Source organism: Giraffa tippelskirchi, chromosome 11 (genome assembly GCF_054371585.1).
Source record: "Giraffa tippelskirchi isolate mGirTip1 chromosome 11, T2T-mGirTip1v1.2.pri, whole genome shotgun sequence".
Lineage (NCBI taxonomy): Eukaryota > Metazoa > Chordata > Mammalia > Artiodactyla > Giraffidae > Giraffa > Giraffa tippelskirchi.
Genome location: NC_137285.1, coordinates 25737004 through 25755484, shown reverse-complemented (window position 1 = coordinate 25755484; position 18481 = coordinate 25737004). Strand labels below are relative to the sequence as shown.

At 42.9% G+C, this 18481-nt stretch overlaps 1 protein-coding gene and 1 pseudogene across 3 annotated transcripts in view; one reads left to right on the top strand and one right to left on the bottom strand.

Moving 5' to 3' along the window:
- ADGRD1 (adhesion G protein-coupled receptor D1) overlaps positions 1–18156 on the bottom strand; it is a 174818-nt gene extending 156662 nt beyond the window's left edge. Inside the window, exons 1-5 of one of the 3 annotated variants that reach the window (XR_014069127.1) lie at positions 17574–18156; positions 17448–17484; positions 8850–8933; positions 6583–6678; positions 4601–4723 (exon numbers count right to left, since the gene is read on the bottom strand). Coding sequence is in view for 2 of the 3 variants with exons in the window: in XM_081543089.1 (XP_081399215.1) it covers positions 4601–4723; positions 6583–6678; positions 8850–8933; positions 17448–17484; positions 17574–17639 (406 nt within the window). In the remaining variant the exon portion in view is untranslated. The remainder of the gene's footprint in view (positions 1–4600; positions 4724–6582; positions 6679–8849; positions 8934–17447; positions 17485–17573) is intronic. The other 2 variants (XM_081543089.1, XM_081543090.1) reach the window with 2 other exon arrangements.
- LOC145526350 (translation machinery-associated protein 7 pseudogene) lies at positions 16126–16337 on the top strand (annotated as a pseudogene).
- Positions 18157–18481: the final 325 nt, after the last annotated feature.

Here is an 18481-nt window from a genome sequence, read left to right as displayed (position 1 = left end):
GAGGGAGGAAAAATTAACAAGTAAAACAGGAAGAAGGTCTTTCTGGCAGGCATCCAAGGTGATTGAGAGTTGAAGTGGAAATAGAGGTAATTACTCAACATGGAATTTAGTCCAATATCAGAAAGAAGTTTCGAAAAGTCAGAGGGGTGCAAAAAGGGGACTGGTCCATTCAGGATGAAGGACTCATCACAGGTGATACACAAATGACGGCCCATCAGATATGTGCTGGGGAAGCATTCAAAGGCATTTAAGCATCAGAAAGACAGACTAGATATATCTGTTCAGTTGACAGAGATCAAGCATATATCATGCTGATATTCATCCCTGAAAATACAGCAGTGACCAAGACAGACAGAGTCCCTGCCGTTGCAGAGCTAAATGTCCAAGAAGGAGGACACCTAATGAGCAGGTCATCACCAAAGATGCAAGGGACAGAGGGGGACATACAGGGACCTGTGAGAGCAAAGAGGAACGCAACTGGTGTGGGACTCATCTCCGTAAGAGCCACACTGGACCCTGAGCCCTCAAGGTCTATAGGGAGGACTTCCCTGGTGGTCCAGTGGTTAAGAATCCACTTTCCAACTGGTTAAGAATCTACCTTCCAATGCAAGGGATGTGTGTTCAATCCCTGGTCAGGGAACTAAGATCCCACATGCTGAGGGGTAACTAAGCCTGCACAAAGCAACTGAAGAAAGCCCACGTGCCTCAACAAAGACCCAGCAAAGCCAATAAAACAATAAAATTAAAATAAGGTTTACAGGGGAGTGAAACAAAGTGCTGGAACACTCCAGGAGGACTCCCTCCTCGTGTGGATTTCTGCCTTGTGTGTCTGCCAGTCATGGGAGTTGGAGGAGAGTTGCCTCGGTATTGAAGGAACACAGACTGTGCTTCATGGTTAATGTTCAAACAGACTTTCTCTCTCAAAGGATCCTCCAGAGCCTCTCTCCCATTGGCACCCAACGCCCATGAGGAAATTTCCCAGGAGGCACAATTTGCCAAAAGGCAGGTCACACAGTCAGCTCAGAGAAACAAAAGAAACTGGCCGAGCGGGTGGAGAAAAGCCCTAAGACAAGCAGGTCATGGGTTCGAAATCTCAGAGTGAGCAGCTGGCAGAGAAGGAAGATCCCACGTTCTAGCTGAGAACTCAGAGAGGGAACAGCTAAATTGCTCAGGTGTTTTATCCTTTTTTGAAAAGTTCAAACCTCAACCCTGTCTCCTACAATGTTCTTAAAAAATAAAATAAAATCAGCCAAAAATATGAACAAAGACCACAAGAGAATTGGGAAATCACAAATACGAAAACAACTGACCTGCTTGACTGGGTGTGGGAACTGTTTCTCTCTTTGTTTAAGTGTTGAGGGAATTCCCTGGTGGTCCAGTGGTTAGGGCTCTGTGCTTTCATTGCCAGGGCCTGGGTTCAATCTCTGGTCAGGGAACTAAGATTCCACAAGTCACACAGCACAGCCAAACATATGTACATATATATATATATATATATATATGTAGTCCCAGCTCTGCAACTACAGAGTAGCCCCTGCTCTCTGCAACTAGAGAAAGACTTCAAGCAACAACAAAGACCCAGCAAAGCAAAAAAAAAAAAAAAAAATGTTTAATCACTAAAGTGCGCTTGAAATCATCTCACCTACTTCAAAAGCTATGTGAAGTTTGATTTGAAAAATGTTGGATGGACTTTTCCTGTTCAAATCCTGTTCTCCTTAAACCTAGAAATGTAAGCTCATTGTGGCCCCAGGGAAACCCCCCAAAGCAAAGGATATGGGCAATAAAATGGAGAAATGCTTACAGTGATCCTTAGGATGACACCCATGTTCGGTGGTCCTGTCTGAAGTCCAAAGTGAAGGAGGTGGATCAAGAAATACCCAACCTCCCTCAGCATCTGCCACATTAAGACCCTTGCTAGCATGGTCCCAGGGGGCCAAAGTTGACTTGAGGTTTCCTGGCTTCACCACATATCTGGCCATACTCTAGAAAAGTGGCCACCCAAAAAATACCTTCAAAGGGTCCAGTTAACCAGGACACATGAGAAGCTATCAACAGGGTGGGAACATGAAGCCAAAGTTTATAGCTCTCTATACCACATGAGCTCTTGTCTGTCTCATTTTTTTGGAGGATGAAATTAGTTAATACATGTAATGGGATTAGAACACTCAGTTTAGTTCAGTTCAATCACTCAGTCATGTCCTACTCTTTGCCACCCCATGGACTGCAGCACACCAGGCTTCCCTGTCCATCACCAACTCCCGGAGCTTGCTCAAACTCATGTCCATCGAGTCAGTGATGCCATCCAGCCACCTCATCCTCTATTGTCCCCTTCTCCTCCTGCCTTCAATCTTTCCTAGCATCAGGGTCTTTTCCAATGAGTCAGCTCTTCGCATCAGGTGGCCAAAGTACTGGAGTTTCAGCTTCAGCATTAGTCCTTCCAATGAATATTCAGGGTTGATTTCCTTTAGGATGGACTGGTTGGATCTCCTCGCAGTCCAAGAACACTGGCACCAAGTAAACAATGCATGATTGTGGGTAATTATGACGATTGGTCCAACCATGTCAGCCCCTATCAGAGGGTCACATCTGAGCAGGCAGATGGAGTAAGGGCCAGGATCCTGGGGACAGGAAGCACATTGGGAGGCACCCATACAGGATAGGACCCCAAGGGCTTCTTAGTGTTGGATCAACCACGTGCCAGTCTCCAGAACAACCCCATGAGCAGGGAACTAAAATCTGGCTTTGATTGACCCGCGTTATAGATAAAGAATTTGGACTCACAAGTTAAGTAGTTGCCCAAGGTCACCACAGAAAGGATTAGAACACCATTGAAACCCAGGCCGCCTGGCCCTGGAGCCCAAACCATTAACATGCTCTATGTCCAGCAGGTCAAATGATCAAAGGGTCAGAAGTCAGTGATGAGCTGAACAGCAATGTCCAACACAAAAGAGGGCCCCTCCATTCAGCCCCACAAAATCGGAATAAGGGAGGGAAATTTTGCAAGAGAAACTGGGAATTTGTATTTTTATGTGAGATTGTCCTATTTTTCAACGTTGGCAGCTAATCAAAAATTTTTAACTCCATGCCTGCAAAACCAGGCACAGCCACAGGGCAGGGTGAGCTCAGAGGCCTCTAGTTTATGACCTCAGAATTCAGGTAAAGTTTTCCAATAGTTCTGATTTCCAGTAGCTGGTCAATATCATAGTCACCACTGGTCCCACCATAGTCATCATTCAAAGGCTGGTTATCTGTGACGGTGCCCAGTTACTGGAATTCCTGGGACCTTCTCCTCCCACCTGAGTCAATTCCAGTTGGTAGCTGGGGCTGTAGAGACACCTTTCTTCCAAAGAGAGGCTGTTCCCTCTCAGATTCAGAGACAAAGTGGACAGAAACACACCCCTACCCTGCTCCTCCTCCCCTGCCCTCCTGACCAAGGCAGGGAAAGGGTGAGGCAGGCACCGGCTGCCCTCGTGTTTCTCTTAGTCCTTGTAGCTGAGGCGGGGCTGTTTTAAATTTAGAGAAATAAACAACTCTGCTGTGTTTATAGGGCTGTTTGAATTCAGGAACAGCTTGAACTGTGGATTTGTAAACCTGGCCGAGGTTTTAGACCTCAAATCCTTTTCTCAAAACTCTGGGTTCTGCAAAGTCCAAAATGTACCCTCCCACACGTTATCACCTTGTTAAGCTTTGTTTACTTTTACTGGAATGTAACCCATAGGGCCCCCGGAGTTGGAAAACAATGAATTCATCACAGGGCAATTTTGATAAGCCCATTGGATGTCCAAAAAGACTTAGGGCTTTCAGACCCGCTTGCATTAAACTTTTTTTTTCCTAGAAAGAAAAATTTTCAGTTGCTTAGGATAATGGAACTTAGAGGCTTGAAACTGATTTGGATGGCAGAGAACAGTTTCCCAGAACGTTTTGAAATGTGGCTCAAATCTTCATTTTCTGAAGCTCAGATCCTAGAGAGCCGATTACTTTTCATAGGAAAAAACAAAGGAAGAAGAAGAAGGAATAGATTCCTAACTTCTCTTTTGTACCTATGTGTTTCACCCTGTTATGATTTTAACCACAGGCCTACAACCTTTCGCTAGGACAGCTCTCACCACTGCCCCCTCCAATCTCCGCGGATATAAAAGAAGCGAACCCATGGCAAGAGTCTTAAAAGGCATGCCCCGCCCAGACCCATGGCCAACATCCTGGAGCCAGAAATAACGTCCCGTGAGCCACACCATCAATTTCCTGCCCACAAACGCCACGGTCCCATCCAAATGCCACTGCGACATCACCGTGTCTGCTTTTTATGGAGGGTTCTTTTTTGTCTGTTTCTTGGGGGTTTTGGTTGTTGTTGTTTGTTTCTTTTTGCTTTACAAGATTAAATACTTTGCTCTCATGCCTCTGCGAAATGGTGTTTTAATTTCGTCTCCAGGACCAGTCTCTGCATCCCCATCCCCACCCCTCCCCTCAGGTCCGCACGTGACATGTGCACGCATGATGCAGCTGAACTTTGTCTTCACATCTACCACAGCCCAGAGGAACAGATGCCACCTGGCAGTGAAATGAACTTAAAAGAAAGAAAAGAACGGAGCGCATCACTCACCCTCAGGGCCACACTGTGCTGGATTACTGATGCAGGAAGTTTTGTTCTTTCTGTAATAGAGAAATGTGACTCCTTTTCCCTCCTTGAGGTAAATGCCTTTGTTGACCTTTCCTTCTACAATATCTAAGCAAGAAGAATGGCAAACATTGTAGATTAATAATTGCAGGAGATGAAAAGTCTGGAGATGTGTCAGGCTTACAAACAACTTTGATCTAAATATGCTGTATTGTTTCTATTTATAATTAAATATTTCTATTCAGTGACATTACAGATATTATTTAATATTAATGGTATTTAATATTTCATAATTGCAAACTGGACTATAAGTAATGTATTAATGTCAATATTAAATAATATTCTATCTTATTAATATTGTAACCTAGTAATTAATATCATACCAGTGTATAATGTACAGTGTAATATGACCACATTATAAGTACTGTATTTGTCAACAGTTGAGTTACCAGAAGCCATATGATTAGAACCTCCTACTGTCCTAAACTTTCATGCCATCCACCTCTTCATGAGTCCTTCTCACTCTCATCTTCACATGAGACTTTCCAGGTGAAACTCTGAGATTCAATTTCAAATGTAAAACTTCACCTGCGCTCTCTCTCTCTCCTGAATTCTCTCATTGAAAGCCCATGATCTGACACATGGGAACCCATGATTTTAAGAGAATTCCTTTTCGGGCTCTAGGAGGGAAACTCAGAGCCACACTTCGAGTCATCCCAGCAGAGCCTGCCAATGACTGGACCGCAGGGCTAGTAGTCCTGGCGGGGACACCAGCTCCACCATCATTTTGTTTGTCCCATTCCGATAGCAGACCTCTCTGATGGTGTCAGTGTGATGTAAATGGTTTACAGAATAGATAAGGGAACACTATAAAAGCCAAGGGTGATGAGTCACACATTGTTGACTGGGATCAAAGCCACCCAGATGCCTCCTCTGCCCTGTGGCAGCTGCGTCCTGCCCTCAGAGATGGTAGTCCAGCTGAAGATGGACAGAAGCGCCAGGAGCCCTTTGACTCAACCACTACCCCAGGTCAGATTCTCTAACAACCATTGGCATGTGACTACCAACCCGAAGGACTTCAACGTCTTTCCTTACTGTTTTAAATTCATTTTTTTAAATCTATCTCGTTTATTGCTGGGGGTGGCGAATCTGTATATTACATAGTTAAAATGGGCAACTTGAAGTTGCAGGATTGAATGAGGCTGTATAAACCCCTAAACCAGACTGTTTGCTTTTGGCAAAATTAATTTTGGAAGTGAAACACCTCATAGTTGAAAGAACGATCGGGTTATATATTGTAAAAAAGGTCAGGAGCAAGACCTAAATTATCTGAGCCAACTTTCCATACTGACCAGAAAGCTGCCCAGTTGCTACTATCTGTCCTGTTCTGTGCTGCCTAAGAAAAATCTGAAACATGCGGGCCTTGGAGGTTATTAAATAAGATAATCATTTAGCCATGACTCTTGTGGGTGTGTCTTTTAGAAAACAGCTTCTAATGATTTAAAAAAAAAATCCCAGCTACAGAAGAAAGGCTGATTTTAGTGTTTGCAAAACATCAAATTTTTAACGAGGTATTTTTAAATTGACTTTAATTTTCCATTTCAAGGGCATGTTTTTCCTTCCCAAAAGAATATAATCCATTTAAAAATCCAAACAAGGTTTATTTTTTGGAAACTATCTCATCTTATGTCTGTATTGTTCTGAAAATAAGCAGCTGGTTTGGAAGACCCCATTGCTTGAAAGTACATAGACACTCCCTACCCTACTATCCTTCAGTCTGTGCTACTTCCTTTAGAATTAAGTCGCAGTCTTAAGTCCTTACCATCAAATACCCTGAATCTTTGGCTTTTGGGGGGATATTCGCTTATTTGCTAGTCAAGATATAGTGAATTCATATAGAACCAGATCAGACTGGCCTTTCAATTCATTGCAGATCCAAACTTAACACAGAATTAACACATGCTCACCTACGGTTGCAGAGAAATTTGAGTAGGCAGAGTCATTGGTATAAACAAAGGTAGAATTATGAGAAGGGAGCACAGTGAGGTTGTGGGTTCGTGATGCTGGGTGAAACAACAAAAGAAAAAAGCACAATGAATGAGTGACACAAAAAACAAATGGAACTGACATATCTCTCAACATAATAGACGTCCATAAGTGTGCTCTCATCCCACAAACATCTCGGGTTCTCTCTCCTGGCCCCACCTCCCTCTTACTTATTCAGTCAACATTATGGCAACTCCAGCAGCCCCATACTGTCCCAAAGCTAGGGTGCTGTGGCTGCTTCATTTGGTTCCAATGTGCTGGGCCCAACTCCCATCCAGATACTTAGTTGAGAGATATGAAATTGAACTCGGCCACAAACTAGCCTTAACAAAAAGGATTAACGGTTGTGATGTCATGAGAACTGATGAAACAGAAGCACAGCATGAAAACAACTACGTGTTATTACGACAAATGGACAAAACAACAGAGATTTAATTCAGCGACAAATAACAAAGCAGTGCATCCACACAATGATTTCCAACGCCATTCAACCGTCCCCAGCAGTAAAATGTGCTGATGGATTCTATTCCTTTTTCTTTTTGCCTTAAGAAACCTGTAATCAAATTGAAATATGCCAGCAGAGCACTATAACATAAAGAATAGACCCAGTGGAAAAGGGCAGTGAAACCTTCATTATTCGAGTGTTTCGGGACAAACACCAGTATAGTTTGAGTTTTATGGGAAATTCATATTTTGAGTGAACAAAATCCAACCACAATGTAATTGTTATCTGATAACCTATGACAGTGAGATGAGTTGGCAGAGTGAGGAGAGAACTATAGGGATCATTACTTGAACTCTTGTTTAAAGTAATTACTGAAGTGTTAGCACCCGGGTCCTAAACATGGAGCTATTCCGACAATGCATTTTCCACTTGGAATGATCTCCTTTCACAGGCTTTAAAATAAAAGCCCTGAGAAGAGAAAATTAGATTATGACAAGGGGAAGCCATTTCTTTTGACCCGAGATAGTCACAAAATGAACTGCCACAGGAACAGTCCATCCCTATAGCACAGACTATTTGGACAATATACGAAGCCCCAGTGGTTCAATGTAAGTTTTCATCATGGCTGCCACTGCTGCCCAACATGCAGGCAAGTAAGAGATAATGCCAGATGAAGGCAGGGCTTTGATTAGCCCTGCACAGGAGGACAGCATCCTTCTGGAGGGCCTTGCTCTTTGAGTGCCTCTAAGGATGCCAGCAGCAGAGACATCCACTGTAATACTTCCTGATTTGCAAAGTTTAAAAAAGACATTTTAGAATCTGAGGTGACAATTTATGGCAGCACATGAAGTCCTGGGAATAAAGAACAAATCAGTGTGCTGGTGTGAGAATCCTAATAAGCAGCAATGTGGATTACTTTTTTTTAATCCATTGCAAAGAACCAGTACAGACAATCTGAGCATGTGCTAGGATGGTTGTACATAAACCTCCTGCTGTACAAATCAGTCATTGGACATAATCAAGAGGAATAAAAATTAAAATGTCAGAGCATCCCAAATTACTCACACTTTAAAAAATCTTATTGGAATGGAAAAACTACTCAGGGCTGTCTGGGGTTTCTCCTTCCAGTAAAAGTCTGAACTGAATCAGATAGAAACTTTATTTTCCATGGAATTGCAGACCACTGGAAGCATCTTAGGTGATGTTTGATCTCCTCAAGGAGTGTGTGGGGAGGGGGGCTGTCAGTGAAGTATAGAAGAGCTGAAGGGTAGGTGGGATTACCTTTGCTAAGTGAAATTGTGACCCCACAAACAGGGCATTAGTCTTCACTGGCACAACCTTTGGTCCTAGGTTCAAATGGGTCCCTGCTTTGGCAGGCATGTGGATTACACCATTTGTGTCTACCCAGAAAACATACATCCTGACTCGTGCAGAGGTTGATCCATCAGGTACAGGTTAAAGCTGAAAACAGCTGCTTTTGTTTTAAGGTTGTTGGAGAAAATGCACATCTTAATATTTTGAAACATAAATGCTGTCTTTTAATCATAAAAACGTGTAAAAGTTCTAGTGAAAATACTTTGCAATAACAATTATTAAGGGGAAGCAACACAAATGTCTGCTCATCCCTGTCATCCTGGCTTCACAACTGATGCTGTTTGCTGTTCCCTGTCTCTCTGGACTGCCCCTGATTCCTGAGAGATGCCCATTTCTGGGGCCCCAGTTTCTGTTCCCACCCCTGTCTACCTCCAGTTGTCTCCTGAAGTTCGTGGATCCCGTCCACATTTTCCAATGGCCAGTAATGGGAAGCAGAAGCCAGGACCTCAAACCCTTGAGGGAAAAAAGAATAAAAATGTTACATTACTATTAGGAAAGAAAGAGCTGGACAAAAGGAACTACTTACAGGAATTGGGGGAAGAGTTAATTATCACAGTGACTGTGGAGGTACTCAAAAGGTATATGAATAGATTCAACACACACTCCCAGGTTTCAAAAACTCAATAAATTAAAAATAAATGAATATTTTTACAGGATAAAGCATACTAAATAGGAATAGATACCTTTTACCCAGAAGAAAATAAAACCCATTCTGCCTAATGGCACAACACACAAAGCATGCCCACACGTGTCAGAGAAAAAGATAAGAATGTCCATTATCCCACCATTAGTTCCTATGCTTTAAGAGAAATAGCTGATGCAATCAGACAAGAGAAAAAAATAAGGCTGAAAAAGAGGAGGAAGCCAGCAGCTATATTGTGCAGACATCACGTGAGGTTCTTTACAAATACGTCCTCATTTCAGTCTAACAATAATCTATAATGTAATTGTACTTCTAGCCATCTGTTACGACAAGGAATACAATGCCACCTCAGCAGTCACCCAGCCAACTGGTTTTAGATACAATCCTCCATACACATCTCCTGAATTGGTCTTGATCTTTCTACTGTCACTCTGCTTCCTCCATACCAAAAATCAATCCTTTAAAAGTTTCCTTTAGGGTCCTCGTGCTTTGAGTAGACATCATTTTGTGCAGACATGTTCTTTTTTATTCTGCTCTTCTCACTTAATATCATATGAATTATTTCATTTATTTTTTTTCTCTCTAACTCGTAATGGAGTTTGGGTAATAGTCCCTGGAGAGGCTGCACCATCACACACTCAACTGTTCTCCTAACTTGAATCTTCTCTTGGATTAATTCTCTGTGAACAGTTCCCAGAAATGGAAATAAAGATCCAGATGACTAAATAATAATCAACTGCCTTCAGTGTCTGCCAGGTCCCAGAAAAGTTAAAATTACCAAAGTAATCTTTGTGTTGTTCACTGTAAAAAATATTTTTTAAGAAGAGATAATATGATCATTATTTTCAAATGATGTATGTCTGATAATGAAAATGAAAAACTATTACAAATAAGAAAAGAATTTAGTAAGTGAAAAACTGTTACAAATGGTCAAAGAATTTAGTAAGGAAGCTGATACAAATTAAATATGCAAATGTGAATAGCTCTCTTGTAGTCATATAATAATGTTAAAAAATAGAAGAAAGGTTTTAATTTATAAATGCAATCAATAAAGAGAAGACATTTAAGAACAAAAGAATAAGAACTACACAACATTCTCATGAAGAAAACAATCAAATCATACTGAAGGATGTAAAAGAACCCTTGAATAAATGAAGGGCTTCGCTGGTAGCTCAGCTGGTAAAGAATCCACCTGAAATGCAGGAGACACCGGTTGACTTGATCTATTCTTAATAAAGAAAACTCAAAAATCAAAAAATATCTACTAAATATGCTCAACATCTCTAATTATCAAAAATACAACATTAATTATCAAAAATTAAAAATACAGTGAAGTACCACCTCACACCAACCAGAATGGCCATCATAAAAATGTCTATACATAACAAATTCTGGAAAGTGTGCAGAAAATGGAACCCTCCTACCCTGTTGGTGGGAATATAAATTGGTGCAGTCACTATGGAAAACAGTATGGAGGTTCCTTAAAAAACTGAAAATAGAACCACCATATGACCCAGCAATCCCATTCCTGGGCATACATCCAGAGAAAACTCTAATTCAAAAAGATGCATGCAACCCCAGTGTTCATTTCAGCACTATTTAGAACAGCCTAGACATGGAAGCAACTGTCCATCAACAGATAAACGGATAAAGAAGATGTGGTACATATATACAATGGAGTACAATTCAGCCATAAAAAACAATGAGATAATGCCATTTGCACCAACATGGATGGACCTTAGAGATTATCTTACTAAGTGAAGTAAACAAGGCAGAGAAAGACAAATACTAAATGACATCACTTATATGTGGAATCTAAAAAAAAACAATGACACAAACTAATTTATTTACAAAACATAAATAGACTCACAAACATGGAAAATAAACATATGGTTACCAAAGGGGAAAGTAGGGGAAGGGATAAATTACAAATTTGGGATTAAAATATATATATTACTATACACAAAATAGACATAGACAGTTCAAGGAAAAAGAAATGCAAATTACTTTTAGAAATATAAGAATTTCAGCCTTGCTGACAATTTTGAAAAGCGTGGTAAAACTACAGCGAGCTAGCCTATTCACTTATCAGACTGGCAAATAAAAAGTTACACTTATTAGAAGACTTAAATATCCCTTGGACTGCAAGGAGATCAAACCATTCATCCTAAAGGAAATAAACCCTGAATATTCATTGGGAAGGACTGTTATTGAAGCTGAAGCTCCAATACGTTGGCCACCTGATGCAAAGAGCCAACTCACTGGAACAGACCCTGATGCTGGGAAAGACTGAAGGCAAAAGAGAAGGGGGTAGCAGAGGATGAGTTGGTTAGATAGCATCACTGACTCAATGGACACGAATCTGAGCAAACTCCAGGAGACAGTGGAGGACAGAGGAGCCTAGTATGCTACAGTCCATGAGGTTGCAAAGAGTCAGACAGGACTTACTGACTGAAGAACAACATACTAAAGTGGGCAAGTTCTACCACCTTTTCTGGTGGGAGTTCACCTTTCTGGAGGGCAATATCTATCAAAATCTTAAGCTCACATGATGTTTGACCTAGCAATTTAATTCCTAGAAATTTATTCTAAAGATCTATCATATTCTCATGCATATGATCAAAGACCTATGGGTATTTGTTGCAGAATTTTTAAAATAGTAACAAAAACCTGCAAACAGCCTACATGCTCATTTACAGAGGGCTGGCTAAATAAATATAGAACATCTATATAATGATCTAGGGTGTAGCTAGGATAAATAATGAGGCTGATTTACATGTACTGACATAGAATATTCTTTAGTCATATTGTTAAAAAAAATCAAGGTGAGAAAAATATGTATATTGTGAACTATTTTGTGTAAAATACAGTGTTTCAGAGGGCAGGGAAAAGAGAAAGAGAGGGTGCTTGGCTGTGTACTCTAGGAACTGAGATTACTTTGTGGTGACAAAATTGAGAAATGGGGTGTAAGACGCAAGATTTTCATTTCTGTTTTATTGAATGTTAGGACCTGTATTCCTTTAACAACCATTTTAAGTCTTGCTTTCACAATTAAAATGACCATAGATAATGTCCATATGAAATTTTCAGAGAAAACTGAAGCACTCGATCTAACGTCTAAATTTCTATCAGGATGCCAAACATGTGCCCAGGTCCAGATCATCGGGTTCTTTTTTCAGTTTGCATCTGTGAGGCTGTCCCTTCAGGGTTACGTACATGCATCAAAAATGGAAGCCAAGAACCTACGTAGTTCTACAACAGGGGCCAAAGAGAGGCAGCTGTGAACACGCCTAACACTCTTGTACCTGTTAGGGACTTGATGTCCTCTGGGAAATGAGTGGTTCTATTCCAGAACCTCCACAGTAAGAATATGAAATGCAAAACTCAAAAATATTCATCTTCGTTTCTATCATGATTTTATTTTCTAAAATCTGGGATATTCATTTTGAAGAGGAAAAGACATCATTGACTTGATAGTCAACTCATCTGGGGGAAAAAAATAGGAAAAGGAAATAACATCTGTTGAGTGAAGAACAGATGTTGTATCTTCAGAATCTTCCTCTTCATAAAGTGAAGCCTGTGGGTAATAAATCTCTTTCCCTATCAGCTCCACTGACAAATGGCCATGTCCATCCTGTGCAGGAAGGCTCATAGAATCAAGAGATCGTGTCTTACTCACATAGAAAGATGCCCCCCACCTGCCTGCCAGCCAGTGCCCAGTGATGGAAAGTATCAGTGGTTGGAGGAGGGGATCTGTGATCAGGAGAGGGCCTGCCATGCTACCCACCAAATGGCCCAGATGTAACTATCAACACTGAGTTTGTCCAATAAGTCATGAAGGGGGTACAAACCAATATATCCATGAGGGCCCGGGGCATGAGGAGTTACCTGCAGGGAGGCCAGGGATGATGTTCACTGTGGCTTCCAACTTGGAAGGCACAGGTGATCAGAAAAGGTGCTGAGAACAAGCACCTGGACCACCCCAAGTTTCTCACTGCCAGGTCTCAGGGCGGTGGAGGCTGGGCAGGGAAGAGAATGAGCGTCCTGTCTAAAGAAAGTGACTTCTTCCCAAGCCAATGATCCCACCTCTGTAGGAGGATATGCCCAGTATTGCCAGGGCTCCCACTTTCAAAAAGAAGTCAGAGGGATTTCCCTGGTGGTCCAGTGGCTAAGACTCCACACTCCAAATGCCAAGGGTCCAGGTTCAATTCCTGGTTGGGGAACTGGATCTCATAGGCCACAACGAAGGGTTTGCATGCCATAACTAAAGATCCCACATGCCACAACTTAGACACAGAATAGCCAAATATATAAATACTAAATAAATATTTTTTAAGTCAGAATCCATATTTTTTTAATTTGAAATCTCCCCACATGGTAATGTCAGTAATTCAGGTTTTTTCATTAATTAAAACATTATGTGGCATTAACAAGACATATCAAGGAACTGAATTGAACATATAGATTCCCTTTCACAACCAAAAGAGTAAACAATCCATGACCCTAAAAGTGTCAGAAGAAAAGGGTCTCTCTTTTGTGAATTAGACACTTCAGCTATTTTCCCAAAAAGAAGGTGATATGGAATCTTCGGGTTGTACAGTCACCCTGATTTTCACCAAATAAACTTAAACAGACTAAATGTCTACTTAGACAGCAGCTGAGGGTAACACAGTTCATACAGGGTCTTCAAAACATCCCCCAGCCCTAAAAAATAAACTAAGAGAGACAGACTTCCAGCCTATGTCACCACAATTATAAAGCAGTTCTTCAGACATGCAGATGGCCAACAGGCAAAGAAAAAGATATTAAACATCAGAGAAATGCAAATCAAAACTGTAATAAGGTATCACCTCACACCAGTCAGAATGTCCATCATCAAAATGTCTACAACTAAATAAATGCTGGTGAGGGTGTGGAGAAAAGGGAACCCTCCTACACTATTGGTGGGAATGTAAGTTGGTGCAGCCACTATGGAGAATAGCATGAGGTTCCTCCAAAAACTAAAAACAGAGTTACCATACCATCCTGAAATACCACTCCTGGATATATACCCAGAGAAAACTCTAATTCAAAAAGATGAATGCACCCTTATTTCACAGCAGCACTATTTACAATAGCCAAGACATGGAAATAACCTAAATGTCTATTGACAGATGAATGGATAAAGAAGATGTGGCATATGTAAACAGTGGAATATTATTCAGTCATGAAAAAGAGTGAAATAATGCCATTTGCAGCAACATGGATGCAACAAGAGACTCTCATACTAAATGAAGTAAGTCAGACAGAGAAAGACAAATACCATATGATATCACTTACATGTGGAATCTAAAATATGACACAAATGAACTTACCTATGAAACAGAAACAGACTCACAGACATAGAGAACAGACTTGTGATTGTCAAGGAAGGGGGGAGTGAGGGAAGGGATGGATTGGGAGTTGGGGGTTAGCAGATGCAAACTATTACATATACAGTGGATAAACAACAAGATCCTACTGTATAACACAGGGAACTATATTCAATATTCTGTGATAAACCATAATGGAAAAGAGTACAACAACAACAAAAATATATATATATATACACACACACAAATACGTATGTATAACTGAATCACTTTGCAATACAGCAGAAATTAACACAACATGACAAATCAACTATACTTCAATAAAATACATTTGAAAAAATTCAGTTCTTCAGGAATAATTTCTCATCCATATTTAATATTTCATTGATCCAGTGTGGTGAGAGAGGGAGGGAGGGATGGGTATCAGTATTCAGAAAGAAAGTTAATAAAAGCTTGAATTTTTCCTTTTCAGTTTTTCTTCCAGACTTTTCTATTCCATCCTTTCTCTGTTACTTACTCTCTGTGTCAGTGGAGGGAAGCCCTCACCCCTTGAATGTGTGGAGGGAAATATGTCTCCAGGATTCCACTGACTTCACTGGACAGAGGAAAACTGGCCCCTGCCAATCCCGTGCCAACCATAGTCCCCTCCTGTTTGGCCCATGACACACCAAGCTCATCCCGCAGCAGGACTCCTTCCTGCCCCCTGCCCAGAAGTCTCCTTGCTCTCTTGCTATGCACAGCCAGCTCTGTCTTTCAAGCCTGGGTCCATGGGACACACTCTCTGAGAGGCCTGCCCTGATCACCTTTTATCACCCACCATCCACTCTTTCTACCAACCCCCTTGTTTGTCTTCCCATGGCACTTACACTCTAATTTGAAAGTTTTTGTTTGTTAGTATATTTGTTGTCTGTCTCCTCTATCAGACTCTTTGAGACTTGAGTGCAAAGACTGTTCTGTTTGTACCATATCCCGGTTGTTTAAAATAAAACCTGGTGTGTGTGTGTGTGTGTGTGTGTGTGTGTGTGTGTGTGTACATGTATGTATCAGAAATCTGGGTTTTTGAACTTGAACTCTCCCCACTCAGGTTTCAGTATCTATTGCTTCTTTTTAGTAACATGTCTGTGATCGTCAGTATTAGTATGATTTCTCTAAGGTAGTTAGTTGACCAACAGAAAAACATCTTCTACACTAAATTAGGGTGTGAGAGGAATAGTCTCTCTATGAAACCAAGGCCAGGTTCAAGCCACTCCTTGAAGCTGAGAGCCTAGGATGCGAGTGGATGTGGGTAGATGTGGCCAAAGGCACAATGTGGGAAACCTCCTGCAGCTCTCTTTCCTCCCTGACGAGGCTGGGGTCTCAGGACCGCTTTGTTCACTCTGCCTGATGTTCCTGGCCAGACCCCTCCCCTCATCTCTCCCGGGAAATCGGTGTGAGCTATGAGGCGTGGGTTAGCGGTAGGGCTCACACAGCCTCCCTCTAGTGCGATGCTAGATGATTTATTTATCCCCCAATCGTTCAGCATTTTGGCCAAGGAAAGGGGAGCCGGTGAAAATTTACCACCTTCACATCCTTGTCAATGGAAGATTGAACTTGAAGGTGCAGATAAAAAGAAACAGACCGGGAAGGGTCTGGGAAAGGGGCGGCAGGTGCTATGATGAGCTGCGAAAGTGGCAAGAAGAAGCCGGTGAAGCAGCCCAAGAAGAAGCGCGGGAGACGGATGAGCAAGATAAGACAGCCAAGCCAAAACAGGAGGAGAAGCAGAAGAAACCCGAGGAACTAAAAGCAAAGGCTGCCAGGGAAACGCCCCTGGCGACAGGTAGAATAAAGAAATCTGGCAAAAAATCTGCTGGCCCCGGTGCCTGAGGCAATGACGATCCTTAATCCTGTTTCTGCTTAAACATCTGGATTCTCTGCCATAATGTCTATTGCCACCTATAGCTAGGAGGAAGTGTTGTCTTGGAACCTGTTGTACATTTAAGGATAAACTTTTGTTTAAAAAAAGAAGAAGGAAAGAAAGAGAAGAAGCAGCAAGCCTGTGAGGCCTGCAGGTAGAGACAGGGAGATGATAGGATGTCCCAGCACCCATCGCGAGGGCCGCATCACTCAAAGGGGACAGACCCCCACCCCACATCCACCTTCACCCAGCACCGCGCTGGTGCTCCCACCAGACCAGGGTCCATCTCCTGAGACCTGGATTCCCACTGCGGGGATGCTGTATCCACCATCTCTGGTGGGTTGTGGAGGCAGAAGGGCTGCTCAAGACAATAATCATGACCAGAGGCATGCTCACCCCCAGGCCAGTGTTGTTCTCACGGCTCCCAGGCAAAGACTTGGGGATGTTAGTGTGAGGTCCCCTCCACCACGCACATGCCAGCCAAGCAGCAAATGGGAACAAGGGCCAGCAAGTGTACCCTTGACATGGTCCCACAGGCCTCCTTCTCTGGGAAGGAGCCAGGAAGTTTCTCGCCTCTTCTGTCCTCCCCAAGGAAAGCCTCGTGGTGATGCATCCAGGCAGGACTCACGATGGCAAAGGGAAAGCGAATCCAGCCAGGGGTGGGCGAGGGGTTTCCTCGGAGGGGCTGGAGCAGTCGATCTCCCGTTGGAGGGGCAGGGAATAAAGGGGGCAGGGAGGGACCCTCTAAGGCAGCTCAAGTGGATCTACACGGGAGACGCACAACAAGAGTCAAGGACAGAAGATGCTTCACCTGCGAACATCCCATTTCCTGAATCACAAGTGTTCAGATGCTCCAAAGCAATAGGATCAGGGCACAGAGAGACCTGCTTCTCCAAGTCAGAGGTGGAGGACGATGAGTGACCCAGGGGACAAGGTGTCAGGGCAGCTGGTAAGGCCAGAGGAGCCCAAGAAGGGCTCCCTCCCCAACAGCCTCAGAGATACACAAGCAAACTGCCTCCAGACCCTGGACTGGGCAGGGAGAACAGGTAGTGAGCAGAAGATGAGGGAAGCTGCCTTACCTGGATGGACGTGTGACCTGGTGTGGGCCCCGTGCACCTGCACACAAAACATCACACTGTAAGACACAAGGAACCTCCCAACAGAAATCTGTTCCCATCTCGGTGAGCACAGCCTGGGGACCTTACCTGAAAATCACAATAAAATAACAGCAGCCAGGAGTGCCAGCAGCAAAGAGGCAGCAGCTTCTTCATGGTTTTTTCAGAGGTGAAAATATGATCCAAGTGGAATTCCTGAGGGTCTGTGACAAAGAGTTGCCTTTAACTTTCACTTCTTTGGGAAAGGGACATTGTCACAGGTTCCAGAAAGAAGAACACCATCTGTTTAGCTAGAGTTTGTGAACTGCAGAGTGAGGGCAGAGTCGTGGAGAGTTAATAGGTGTTTCTTGCCTGTCTCCAAACTTGAGAGTCTTCGGTGATCAATAAACACATTGGAGCAACCAACCGGCCCTGGGATGAGGGGAGGAGAAACAGCTTCTGATCTGAACTCCTGAGAAGCGATCCAGGGCTGGGACTGCAGTGGCGAGGCTCAGGGGGCGATCGTGGGTCCCTCACGGTTTTCTTTTTCTGTCAAGAGCCGTCATTTGTCTCCATCCAGGTCCGGAGTTGGACATTGCCCTTTTTCCCGGAATCGGGAGGAATTGTGTCTGGGGCTCTCTGGCCAGCGCGTCGCTGCCTAAGTTCTTCTGGTGTGACTCAGGCTTACACCTCCGTCTCTCCCCCCTGGCGCTCGGGGTGGAGAGAGTGAGTGATGTAAGGCTCTCTCCTCAAACTTTGTTCAGCTCTGCTCCTCTGTTTATATCCCATGGCTGCTGGATCCTTCCTGGGTCCTAACACCGGTCTGTTAAGAAGAACTGGGAATTATTTTCAGGATCTGCGGTTCTGAAGCAGAGCGGACAGAGCCAGGGTGTGGACATACCTTAGCTGCCTTCCCTTAACACCCTCAAAGTCAGTGTAAATATTAATAAACACAAAACGTACAACAGACGATAAACTCTGTTTAGAGCAGAGTCTACTTTGCCCAAAGAAAAAAGTAA